Source organism: Cynoglossus semilaevis, chromosome 13 (genome assembly GCF_000523025.1).
Source record: "Cynoglossus semilaevis isolate Cse_v1.0 chromosome 13, Cse_v1.0, whole genome shotgun sequence".
In the NCBI taxonomy this organism is placed as follows: Eukaryota; Metazoa; Chordata; class Actinopteri; order Pleuronectiformes; family Cynoglossidae; genus Cynoglossus; species Cynoglossus semilaevis.
The window spans coordinates 13397737-13411873 of NC_024319.1; the positions used below are offsets into that span (position 1 = coordinate 13397737).

The 14137-nt window shown below is 41.6% G+C and overlaps 1 protein-coding gene across 2 annotated transcripts in view; it reads left to right on the forward strand.

Annotated features, from left to right (window-relative positions):
• sall3a (spalt-like transcription factor 3a) overlaps positions 1-9995 on the forward strand; it is a 14926-nt gene extending 4931 nt beyond the window's left edge. Inside the window, exons 2-5 of one of the 2 annotated variants that reach the window (XM_008323743.3) lie at positions 3585-3650; positions 4359-7514; positions 7733-8070; positions 8372-9995. In XM_008323743.3, the coding sequence (XP_008321965.1) occupies positions 3585-3650; positions 4359-7514; positions 7733-8070; positions 8372-8803 (3992 nt within the window). In that variant the 3' untranslated portion in view covers positions 8804-9995. The remainder of the gene's footprint in view (positions 1-3584; positions 3651-4358; positions 7515-7732; positions 8071-8371) is intronic. The other variant, XM_008323744.3, reaches the window with a different exon arrangement.
• The last annotated feature ends 4142 nt before the right edge of the window (positions 9996-14137 follow it).

Sequence of the window (14137 nt, forward strand, 5' to 3'; positions counted from 1 at the left end):
TTTTCAGCTTTCAAAAGAGGAAAAGCACATTTTGTGTCAGCTGTCTTATTCACGAGATGCAGAAAATATACAATAAGTTGAGAAAATCCAGGCTGACAGTGACAACATGCTTGTTGTCTGCTCACCCCGCAGTCAGGCTTTGTTTGGCTTTTGTTAAATCCCCTCTCACCAATGGGTGCAGGGCCCTGCGGACCACCCACAGAGTTGTGCCAAAGATGTCTTCAAGTAGACACTCAAATATGACTGTGTCTTAATTACTACTCAGTCTTGGAAAAAACACACACACATGAACAAGTAAGATCCTGATGGAGAGGAAGGCTCAGACAGGAGACGATTCCAGTTCAGACAAAACAGCAGACCTTTGAGGGATTTAGGAGGAAGCTGCAGAGCCACCAAGAGAGGAGATGAGGCTGTTTTTTTTTAAGTGGGGGGTTTTCTTACGACAGATGATTTTTAGACAAAAGAGGACAAACAATATGAAGGTGGGTAGCTGGTGTAAATGGTGGAATCAATCCTTTTACTTATGTTTTAAACGAGTGTCCACAAAGGCCTCATCTTGAGCTCGTCTGCTAAGTCCACAGAGCGAGAGAGCTGTCTTCACCAGTGGCACTGTCCTCTGGACAGAGTGTCGTCATTGAATACTGTATTGCAAATGCTTACACAAACAAATCGTTAATGTTTTGGCTGCTCCGCATCTGCAGGCAGTGACAAAGGCCTCTCTGTTGGCGCAGATATGACTGTACCATTCTGCAGCCGGGGCTGAACAGGCGGATGACACATACACGCACATACACTCAGATATAGTGCAGGGCAGAGGACGCACAAGCATCTGCAGCTCTCAAGAAGCTTAGAGCCATTAATTGTGATATTGAGTTAACGGTCACAAACAAAAGCAAATGTATAATAATATCACAATTTAAAATTATGTGATTTTTTAAAAATAAAATTGTGTTCAACGTAAGAGATTTAAAAAAGGGGTTGTGCTAGAAAATGTGTTTAATAATTGTTTATTTTTTTTGGATATGAAAAATGATATATGGTCAAATATTAATGCAACAGAAAATAAAGTGATTGGCCCAGAATTTAATACGGACTACTGTGACCTGCCAGGCTTGTTTTATTGCACTTCTCTTCCAACTTGTCGCTCTGGAACACTCCACAGACATCCTCACATGCCGGAGGAGAATCAATTCAAAAGGTGGGGCAGTTTTCAAAAGGATGGAGTCCCAGCAGTCTAACTCCACACACTGATTCAGAAAATGGTTTCAAAATTAGAATTTAAAAAAAATAAAGAAATTATATATATATGTAAACAATTTATTCCTCACACGATTAAACTACGTGGCCGAGCTATTGTCTGTGGGTCTGCTCATTAATGTTGAACCTGAATACTGTCGAGGATGGGAAAATCTGTAATTGCCCGATGCCTCTGCTCAATGCCCAGCTCTGTGGATTCTTTCACAGAATCAGTTGGAAAGCATGAATACCTCATCTGATATAATATGTCAGATTAGCGGTTTCAGTTAGCATGCCAGAGATTGCTGAGGCAGATAGTGGACACACAGATTGGATGTGTACAATCCCCCTATTGACTGCGTTCAGCGTGATATTTGCGTCCAAGTAAATTACTCTTAAAAAGAATGCAAAAATAGGTTGATGGGGTTTTTTTTAAGCTTTCCTTTCTCTTTTCTGTATGTTAAAGGAAAATCAATACACACACGGTGCGCACACACAATAGTATAATACATTTACATTAACACTAACTAGTGATGCTTGAATTTATTTATATCTTTGTTTTAATATAAAAAAAACATATAAAACATGTAGAATGAGCCTTTATTTTATGTTTATGTTAAATAATATTTTAAAGTAAAAAAACAATAAAACAACAACAACAAATGTCAAGATCCAATGATATGAAATAATTTTTAAGTCATTAACTATTTAGTGAATTTATATAATTATATTTACATAAAAATATTACATATTATTTTTAACTTATTTTATTTTACTTCTGTAGTGACAGAAATAACAGATTATTTTGTGTCTACCTGTTTATACTGGTGTAGACCACAATCTTATTAAAAAGAAAAAAATGTGTTGATATGTTGTGTGTGTGTGTGTGTGTGTGTGTGTGTGTGTTTGTCCGGTCAAAGGCGGACAAAGGCAGCCACTTGTAATTGCATGAATGAATAAAAGAGATTGACAGTAATACCATTCTAATAACTAATCAGTTCAACACAATGCCTACTCATTTGTGTTAACCTTTCGACCCTCAATTATGGAAATGAGTCTTGTTGTCCGCTGCCGGGCTAAAGAGATTTCTAGCCTGCTGTCACGTGTCACTGCTGTTTTCACTTACTTTTCACCTTTGTCTTTTGCTCATTTATGTTTTTTTTATTTTATTTTAAGTAATAGCAGTTATACTTATATTAATATAACTAATGAATGCTAACCTATCTTTTTGTTTCTTTTAAATAAAAGAAATGGCAACATTTAGCCAACAAATCTAAAATTAAAAATCATAAATATTTCCATTTTTTTTTCATTTTTCCTCTGCTTTCCTCCTTTTTGCCTGTGCACATGATTAAGTAATGAAATGTCTTGATCTGTCAGCCCTGCCCCCAGCGAGGTGGAGAACATGAAGGCTGCCCAGGGCCTCTTTGTTGATAATAATTAAGTTACAAACACCAGACACTGATAGCTCATGAGACCTTTGAAGGGAGGGGTGCGGTGTTGGGGGGGCTGAATTTCTTTTTACTAATGACTCACTGTAATTGGCTCAAATGCTTCATGTCTGTTTCACCCTGGTTCTCTGCATTTCAACTTTTGAAATCAGCAAAAGCCACTGTATGAGTCTGAGCATTAGTCACCGGCCACAGTGTGGCCTTTTATGAGGACGTGTGATGTGTAATGTGTGGGCGATTTTAAGACACTTTAATTTGGTTTTGTTAAAACTGGACTAGTCTAGTATGTGCAATGAAATATTTTAGGATAAAATCATTTTTAGCATGTGTCGTATGTGTGTGTGTGTGTGTGTGTGTGTGAGAGAGAGAGAAATACAATATAGAATTAAAACGTACACTTTTATACATCGTTTTGACAGCTGATAATTAGATATATACCTTGAGTAATTACTTTTTCTTTCAAACCAAATTCCATACATTATAAAGAGCATAAAGGACAGTTTGAGAATTGGACAAATTCTTGTATTACTGCGTATACTCTCCTGTGTGACTTAAGGGTGAGCTCCACACAGTACTGTGAAATAAAGTACGCTGCATCGACAGGATGCTGGTGATTTACACTTCCTACTCATAATGAACAGTATAAACCCACAGAGTGCTCCAACACAAAAAATAAACAGACAAGGGCGGCCATTTTTACATGGTTTTGATCAGGTGTGAATTAAGTCCATGTTCGGGGCCTGTGTCTGCTTGTTTGACTTTTGATGGTTACATGTGGAAAAGGAAGTGGCTTCCTACAACTGTGATTAAACATGTGTAACTAATCAGAGACTCTGCTGCCATAGCACTAGCATGTAATTTGTTCGGCCTTTTTTTTTTCTTCTTTTCTTCATGCAGCATGGGAGAAACGGGGGAAAGGAGAGACAGAAAACAGACAGAACACACAGAATGTCCTTACTGAGGGTGAATATTATGTGCTTGAAAAAAACATTACTTTTTATACAAAAACTTATAAATTAGGCAGAATTCTAATTCTGTGTTGTACTAGATTAATGGCTCCACACGAATAAAGCATGCCCAATGTAACTGTTTAGAACATTTCTATTCATGGTGCATCACATGTCCAAGTGCCTGGGTTTGATTTCTGGCTAACGTATTACCTTAGAAATGCTAAATGAAAAGGCCCAGGCATTTGAAATTCAGGTGGAAATGACTGGTCTTGATAGCAGAGGGGAATCCTAATGGGGCCATCAAAGTCCTGATTTGTACCCAACAGATGAGGCAGCTGTGAATTGTATGAAATATTGGAAATCAATGGGTTCTATGGAATTTCATTAAGCGCCAGTATCCACAATTGATAGACGCTCATAATTTGATGGATTGCACAAAGAAAATTATTAGCTGGCTCTATCGAGAGGGTGCAAATGCACAAACCTTGGTCTTGAGAATTGGTGAACTAGGGTAATTTGTTCAGAGTAAAAAAATAAAAAGAATATTGATTTTGGTTATGTTAAAAGAGAAGGAAAAAAATCAAAGGTTAAATCTTTGCTGCTAGGAGCTGCAAAATATGTGTGGATTCTTTATTGATTATTTATTCATTAATTCTCCTTTTTTTCTCCCTCCTTTCCCCCTGCCTCCCCCCACTCTCCTGAACCTCTACCCTCCCTATAGCTCAAGGTGATGTGTTGGAGGATGCCGACAGCGGGAACGAGAGCCGCAGCGGCAGTGAAGAGACCCATATTTGTGAGAAGTGTTGTGCTGAATTCTTCAAGTGGTCAGACTTTTGTGAACATTTAAAGAGCTGCACCAAAAATCCTTTGGTTCTTATAGTGAATGACAATGAGGACACACCTAACTCCTCTCAAGAGTACCCTACCGAGCCTTCCCCTGTACCAAGCTGCCCCAGTGAGCAGGATGATAGTGAGGACCCCAGGGAGGGGAACCACAGTCCTGCTGCTGAGGGGGACGACATCCCCGACACAGACACAACCTTGAATGGGGTCAGTGTCCTAGAAAAGGAGGATGAGCAGATGGAGCTCGAGCTTTCTCCCGAAAAAACTATGGATACTGAAGAGAGAGACTTGACATCCCCTGAGCCAGACAGTTCCCTACCTCAGCTCAATGATGTCATTCCCTCCGCTATTAGAAACTATGCCATGCCTAGCACCAATGTAACCCTGGAGACGCTGCATGGCACACGAGTTGCAGTGGCCCAATTTTCACAGAGCATAAGGGCAGCAGCAGGTAGTGGTGTCTCCACCATGGCCATTCCAATGATCCTGGACCAGCTGATGGCCCTGCAGCAGCAGCAGATACACCAGCTGCAACTGATAGAGCAAATACGCAGTCAGGTGGCTCTGATGAACAGACAGTCTGCTCCACAGCCGGCTCTTAATCACCATCACAGCAATGCTTCTGGAAACCAAGGGCCTATATCCTCCTGTGCCCCCCCTGTCGCCAGTCAACTGCAGCTACACAACTTCATCACTCCTCCTGTCCATCAGCTGCCTGTTAGGTTGCCAGCGACTATTAACGGTCAAGGCTCCTCACCTTTGACCACCACAATAGAGGGCCCTCTCTCTCAAGCATCACAAAGTAGCAGCCAGCAGTCGAGCTCTTCGGTCTCTAACACATCCTCAAATAACTCAGTGTTTTCCCATCCCAGTGTTACTGGTTTGTCATCTCTAATTCCCTCATGCTCCTCGTCGGTCCCAAACAACAACATTACCACTAGCAGCAGTGTAACCGGAGGTGGTGGCATTAGCAGCAGCTCCACTCTTCCCAGGAACTCCACCACCCCTCCCTCACTTAGCCACAATAGCCTCCTGAGCTCTGCCTCTAATCTACCATTGATACCTCACAGTTCATCCAACAGTGTTATCTTCCCCAACCCTCTGGCCAGCATAGCAGCCACAGCTAATGCACTCGACCCCCTCTCTGCTCTGATGAAGCACCGTAAAGGAAAGCCCCCAAATGTGTCTGTGTTTGACACAAAGCCTAGCTCTGAAGACCCCTTCTTTAAGCATAAGTGTCGTTTCTGCGCCAAAGTGTTTGGCAGTGACAGTGCACTACAAATCCATCTGCGATCCCATACTGGGGAGAGGCCGTTCAAGTGTAACATATGTGGAAACCGTTTCTCAACCAAGGGGAATCTGAAAGTTCACTTCCAGAGGCACAAAGAAAAATACCCACACATTCAAATGAACCCCTATCCTGTGCCCGAGTACCTGGACAATGTACCGACCAGCTCAGGCATCCCGTACGGCATGTCTTTACCCCCAGAAAAACCTGTGACTACGTGGCTAGACAGCAAACCTGTCCTCCCTACTGCTCCCACTTCAGTTGGGCTCCAACTGCCTCCCACACTGCCAAGTATGATGGGGGGTTTTGGGGAATCTCCAAACCTTACTCCACTTAATAGATCTCCTCAAAGGCCATCTCCACCTTCAAGTGAGTGTGCATCGTTATCTCCCAACATCATCACTGACTCCAGCAGGACCACAACTTCACCTTCCCCAAAACCCTGCATAGGAGTTGATGCTCCTCCTCTCTTGAAACCTGAAGGTGTTCTCCTACCACCAAGCTGCTCAACCAGGCCAGGAGAAAGTACCACTACCACATCTACAGTTACCCAAGTTGTTTTTTCTACAACTTCCACTTCCACCACTTCTTCCAGCAGCAGTCGGCTAACTGAAGGAATTGCTAGTCCAAACTCTATTTCTAACTCCATCTCTCATCCTGTCCTTCCCATGCTTTCAGACCAGTTCAAGGCCAAGTTTCCTTTTGGTGGCCTCTTGGACTCTATGCAAACCTCAGAAACATCAAAGTTGCAGCAGCTTGTTGAAAATATTGACAAGAAAATGACTGACCCTAACCAGTGCGTCATCTGTCATCGTGTTTTGAGTTGCCAGAGTGCTTTAAAGATGCACTATCGTACACATACTGGTGAAAGACCATTCAAATGCAAGATTTGTGGGCGGGCATTCACAACAAAGGGAAATTTAAAAACCCACTTCGGTGTCCATAGGTCCAAACCCCCACTTCGGGTTCAACACTCCTGCCCTATTTGTCAGAAAAAGTTCACCAATGCTGTTGTGTTGCAGCAGCACATCCGTATGCACATGGGAGGGCAAATCCCAAACACCCCAGTCCCAGATACCCTTCAGGAGATGGAAACTGATCTGTCCTTTGATGAAAAGAGCCTTGATGCGATGAGTAATTATGACGATGATCTGCTTGATGAAATGGAGCAAGCTATTGATGACGAACCTGACCTAAAAGAGGGAGAAGTCGACCCATTGAAACCCTATTCACCTGGCAGCTCCCCACCAACTTCGATCATCTCTAGCATAGCTGCAATGGAGAACCAGATGAAGATGATCGACTCCACTGTCAATATGACCCGTTCGTTTGGGCAAAAGCCCACGCAAAATGGCAGCAGCTTCGGCATAGAAAATGAATGCTTTACGACCGATTCGCTGTCTGCAGTGGGAGACGCTGAAGGTCAAAGCTTGGGAAGCCCCGCTTTGTCTGAGTCCTCTGGCTCTATGCAGCATTTGTCCCCAGCTCACAGCCACTCCGAGAGCCAGCAGTCCAAATCCCCAGCTACACTCAACAACAACAGCACCAGTGCCATGACAGCAGAGGAGGGCCTGGAGAACAATACAACCGGCTTGGCAATAGTGAAGTCAGAAAAATCAGAGACCCCATCTCCTCTCTCTGCTCCTGAAGGCACAGGGGCCCTTGATCTGACTGCCACTCAACATGGCAGGCACTTCATCAAGGAGGAGGGCCACTTCAACATGCTGCTGCTGAATAGAGATCGAGGTGTGTGGAAAAAAATGATGAAAAGCCGTTAACATTAATTGAAGAATGAAAGTAGACTAATTTGGTCGATTCCATAGACATTACCTACATTGTGTATTTAAATTCAAAATACAAAAATTATGTTGATTTTTAAAGTCTGATCAATCACATTTTTTTGCCATTTTGAAACATGTTCACCATATTTACCTGCATTTTTAAATTTGTTTGTTTGTCTTTAGGGCTTGGCACTCCAAATTTGGCCAGCACTGCTTCAAACATGATCAAAATGGAAATGAATGGACACAGCAAAGCAATGTCTCTAAGTGACAACTCTCACCTTCCTGTAAGCATCCAGGTTCCAGCTGCCACCCCACAGACCACCATGAGCCCCAGCATTAACCCCATGCTGGCTCCACCACCTCCACGACGCACCCCTAAGCAGCACAACTGCCACTCGTGTGGGAAGAACTTCTCCTCAGCCAGCGCTCTTTTGATACACGAGCGCACACACACTGGGGAAAAACCTTTTGCCTGCTCCATTTGTGGAAGGGCCTTCACCACAAAGGGAAACCTGAAGGTATGAGGCAGTTAAATACAACACCAGTGGCAATTTTAAGTAAATACATCCCAAGAGTAAAAATAATAATAACATATTTTAACATATTTGTTAAATGTCAATAAAACAGATTTGGTGGCAACTAAAGCCTGTATGAATGTTATTACAATTTAAGAATCCAAAAATATTTGGATTACTGTTTGAGAGGTTTTCCCTTCCACGTTGCATGAAAATATTCCTTCACAACGGTTGTACTATGTACTATTTATGACTTCAAAAGACATTCTGCTAATGTTTTCTTTTGTATACTTGCTAATTTTAGGTGCACATGGGAACACATATGTGGAACAACGCTCCGGCCCGAAGGGGTCGTCGCCTGTCTGTGGAGAATCCCATGGCCCTGCTGGGTGGGGATGCCATGAAGTTCAGTGAGATGTTCCAAAAGGATCTGGCGGCCCGGGCCATGAATGTTGACCCTGGCTTTTGGAACCAGTACGCCGCTGCCATCACCAATGGGCTGGCCATGAAAAACAATGAGATCTCTGTGATTCAAAACGGAGGCATCACGCAGCTGCCCGTCAGCCTTGGCGGTGCAGGAATCACTTCGTTGGGAGCCATGCCGGGAGGAATGGACCGTGTTCACGCGGGTAGCAGCCCTCCCATGACGGGTATGGAGAAGGCTGCTCTGGAGGTTGGGCCCAACCGCCCTTTCTCCAGATTTATAGAGGAGAACAAAGAAATTGGGATCAATTAAAAACTATTGAAGGCATAGACTAGAAGCCGGATGACAAAGACAGAAACTGCAGATCCAGTCTGACCTCGTGTGTTATATTATGTATAGATTAATTATTTTCTCTGGTTTTTGGAAATATAGTATTTAGTACTGATTAGAGGTCTTTGCCTTTCACTGACACCGTCCTCATTTGATATTTCACTATATGAAGAATACGTTGTCTCTTGTTTGAGAATATGTCGTCTTGCAAGATTTGCATGGTACCTATTGGTTTTCCTTAGTATGTTTGACTGATTTTATGACCAGGATTCTGCCTAGTTGACGGCAGACAAGCATCTTACATGGACAGGACTAAAACAGAACAAAAAATGAGTTTGTGTAAAGACAGTCTTGCCTTTGCCTGGGAAACTTGTACATGAATGCCCACGGATATACTGAGGACTGAAAAATAGCGTTTCTGTGCTCGCTCAATTTTATTTTATTTTTTTGTTTTTATTGAACTAGAAAACTTGAAAAAAATGATGTTTGAACTATTTCAATCTTTACATTTAGTCTCCCAGCATTGTCTTATAATATTGTCCTGTGTCTTTAGTATTTATGATATTGACAAAAAAAGCGGGTATACAAGAATATATTTAATGACCCAAGCATTTTATTGATCCATTTCTTTTCTAAACTGCAGGCTTCACTGGTGAATATCTCTTTCAATAAAGCGATGAAACGCTGTCCGAGCTGAACAACAGAGAAAAAAAAAAATTTAGGTTTTATTTGGGTACCTGTCAAGGCTGTGTATTCTCTCCTAACACGGTGAAGAGGTTAGAGATATCTGAAGCTGCTATGAACACAACCCTGCTTTTAATCTTTGTAAAAAGAAAAGAACAAAAATAATAAAGTGGTCCTTTTGAAGAAATATCTATGTATAGAAATACAGACAAATCTAAAAACAGGTATGCATATTTTGTATCACATGAAAAATAGACATCATGAGTTGAGAGTATTTGTCATGTTTGTGAATGCACTTTTTAAAAATGAGACGTTTTTGTCTGTGATTTACCGTTATCCTTTTGACTGAGCTATCTATCACGTGCTGTTTTCCATTGTTTCCAGCGAACCACTCCTACAGTCAGTTCTCTGTTATTGCATCGGTGCAGCTCATCAGTGAGTGCAGTCATCACCCAATCAAAAAACCTTCTTAAATAAAAGAAATAACAGGTGTGTGAACTGTTTTCTGGTTTCTTATACTCTTTTTTATTTCTTATTTTTATATATTGAGACATTATACCATCACGATTCAATTAAACAATGTAACCATCAATTGTATTTAAAGACAACATGAAATATGCTAAAATACATGTAAAACACAAATACTTCCAGATTTTTATTATATACATATTTAATATTATATATATATATAGTATTGTTATTGAATGGGCTTGAGTAGTAATTTTTGCTTAAACCTTAAGTTTGACTATGATTTAGCCTTTTTTCAGAAACAAAAGAAAGTGTGTTTATACACTGGGAAGCTCAAGTTATACCTGGTAAACAATTAAATGTAATAATTGGCATAAAACCATTTACTTATACTTAGCTATAGCTGCTAAATGCTACAGCAAGGGCTTTAATGTAAAAATGATGTAAAAATGTTAAGACGTCGTGTTAAGTCTATGGCGTGTGGCAAAAGAGATGACCTGTCAAAATGGTCGCTGTACTGTCGTATTCTAAGTGTGTGTGTGTGTGTGCGTGTGTGTGCGTGTGTTTAAAAAGTGATAGCTGCATTCTCTCAGCATCCTGTCTTACTAATACATTGCACTTCACACATGGTCCACACATGTCTTCAAATACACACCACACAACAGTGCACATACATACACAGCTACATACACTAATCCCCCTGTTCTCACTTATCCATTATATAAAAAAAGAACTAAAGAGAGCTGAGAAAACTCTTAGACATAAAAAGCAGCCCTGCTGTGAGCATGTGCTGCATCAGGTACAACATAAAAGTAGATGTTCACCTTCAAGAAACACCACTTTATTACTGATGTTATATTAAATTCCACATTGTATAAAGAAAAAAAGGGTTTACTATGAGTCTGAAACGACCAACAGTACTACAGCCCATAATGAATTTGCGCCAGTGAACCAATCGAAGCAGCGGCAACAGGACAAGTATTTTAAAAGAGACGTTACATCTGCAGCGCACCAAAACACATCCTCTGTCATCCTGGTCGGTTGTCGACTGCAGCTGAAAGTGATGATGGCTCTATCAAAGTCCAGCTTACATCAGCTTTCATTAACAAGCCATAAGTGTTTATTTTTGTGTTATTTTTCCCTGGACTTCCTCACATATTACATTCCGTGGAGATGAATCTCAGTTAAGTCTTCCCTCGGGAGTTCTTCGGGCTGATTCAGTGTACTGTGTGCTGCTGTTTGAGAGGCCATTGTTTGACACTGCACTGTCAGCTGATTGTGAAGGCTTAGTCAGTGGAATTGTCAAGTAATGAAGAAATTTCATACTGACTGTTTTCCTCCATGAGGCCACTTATTTTGCTCATATTTGTCCCAAAACATTCCACTCATTCTTGGACCCGTGCTCACATTTTGCAGACCGCCAGTACATGCGTGTGTGTAAAGACTGTTGTCTGTGGCTCTAAATGGCAATGATTGTCAAATTTATAATGTGATTCAACAGCCGAGTAGCTGCAGTTTTATATTAAATACAATCCCTATTCGGTTTAATATGCATTTGAAGGAGGTTATAAACCTTTTCCCTATAAACACGGTTATTTAAATCGCAGAAATTCACTGTGTAACAAGGAGTTTTGTTATTTTTTTTCCCATTCACTAATGCAATACCAAGCAATGCCCAAAGTGTTGAGTTTATGAGAAACCTGCACAGGGAATTATTTGAGGTGTGGCCCCTTACGAGCATTTTAACTCATATAATTTTAGAGTGGGTTAAAGTGCTAATTATCTAAAAGAAAACACAACATACGACTCCTTTTCTCCTGGATATTTTTCCTCCTCTTGATTCTGGCAGTTTTCCTTTTTGTGCTGTGTACAGAGCAAATTGCTTGCCACCTCCCCAAACCCCCCCTTTCTATTTTATCTGCACTTTGCTAGTGCTTGTGCGCTACCTGTTTGAAGTGAATATGTGTGACATTTGGGCATGGCACAGTGTGAACAGACAGGCCATCATTGGGACAGGGCTGTCGGCTGTTTGTTTAATGCCCTGCCTACTGTGAAAGGCTCCCTGAAACAGGCGCAGTAAATATCCCCATTGATCCAGAGGCAGGGGGCCCTATGATGATGTAGTGGTGAAGAGGCACAGGAGTAAATCTAACCGACAGTAATCCAATCCCATTCTCAAGGCTCTGGGATCTGAGATAGGTGCTTTAAATCCAAAAGTGTGCCTTTTTGCACAATTTCTCGGCCTTTGTTGGTGCTGCGTTTCTCGTTTTTTATTTCCATGTCTCAGCTGTAGAGGCAATCTATTGCTTGCTGAGGTGCAGCTAACCTTTATATGAGTTGAAATTCAAAGCCCCATAATGATGTCACAGATTCAGCGTGGTGTCATTCCACTGTCAAATTTACTCCCCGCACTTACTTTTGTTTACCACTCTCTCTCCACTCCGGAGTTAAGAGAGTGTGAAAGGTGTGTGTGTGTGTGTGTGTGTGTGTACTCAGGTAATCTGCCTTCTCTGTTGATGGCACTGGTATACACTGGAAACATTGAAACCCCATTAGGCTGGAATTTCTCTTTGATGGCCAAATGCTGCCTATCTAGTGCTCGACTGGTTGCTTGGCTGCTCCTGTTAGTTTTCAAGATGACAATGTTACGCACTCCAGATGCCCTGGAATACGGTTGTGTGGTTTACAAATTCAAATTCCTTCCTGTATGGATTGTTGGGAGTTGCTGACGCGTGGTGCACTTACCCCAGTGATCCTCCTGAAACATTAACAGTTTAGCAGAGCCAAGGATCAGCAGCAGTATCACTGACCAAAAGAGAAGCCTGTGGTTTCCAGCTCGCACCTAACCTGTCTACATTTAATGCCACTCGCTACAGTTCGCAAAGAGACTGAGCCTGCTTCAGATCATCTGCAGAAACCAGCTGATGATGATGAGGTGAACTATCCCTGACTGGGACTTTCAACATGGTTTGCAGCTAATGATCTGTATTATCCACTTGGACATTCATATTTTTGCAAAATGTCATTATGACTTAATCAATTTAAAAGGAGACAGCAATAGATTGGCAAACATGAAATTTGCCCACAATTTTTTGTCATTGAGTTTTAAAATTACACAAACGTATGCCCACACTTTTTTGTCATTGAGTTTTAAAATTACAGTCAAGTCAAAGAAATCTATATACACTAAAAAAGTTTCTTACTTGTTTCAGATTCCTCAGTTATTTTATACCTTTTGTCTGTTATTTTCATAATACTCACACAATGGGGAAATTCACAGTGTGAGCCTTAGTATCACACACAGGCTGCCACACGAGGCGCCAATAGGTATGTGGTTACTCAGTGGCTCAAACCCAGGTCCTTCTGTGTGTAAAACAGATGTGTTAAGTGGGCATGAGAACTGCTCCACCATAGAACCACAATAAGATAGTGGCAGAGTTAAGCCAAAAAGTTTTGTTTTCTTTTTCAGGGTGATGGTTCGCTCCGACACAGGGTAAAGGACGGCCCTGCTGTTCACGTCCACTGTGGTGGAAGCATTATCTTGTGGGTTTGGTTGCTTTTAGAAAGTGGGTAAAAGAAGATTGGGTGAAAAGGTGAGGTTGTTTAAGAAAATCAATGAACGCATGGAACAGTGGTGGTTCACCTGAAAGGGAACATGTCATCAATTAAACAAACTTGGTGAACAGGGCCAATTCATCAGAGTGTGGCGTGGATCAGCTATTGGGTTCAGCTTCGACGTGACAAATGCCGGACCTCCTCTGTGTGCCCAAGGTTGCAGATCGATAGAGATCATCATTGTGATGTGGCCTTTTATCTCGCAGCCCACTCCCTCAAGCCTTATATTATTCCCAACACAGAGATCTTGAAGAAATGGGTGGGGGGGGTGGGGAGGGGGCATAGAAGGGCACAAGCCTGATGCTAATCTTTTATTTACAAATTCTTGGACATCGTTTTCTATCTTACTTTGACAACCAAGCCCTTGACAATGTGAGGTGTCCATTGGCCCTTATTCTGTTTCATATGCATTAAATATATTTCATTGTGTAATCGCCTCATAGAATAGATTCAAATCACTCTGGTTAACATGTCATTGCCCTGTGAGAAATTGAAGCCACTGAACACAAGCCTGCTCCCCCTCAGCGGCATTTATTCAAATGTGTCAAA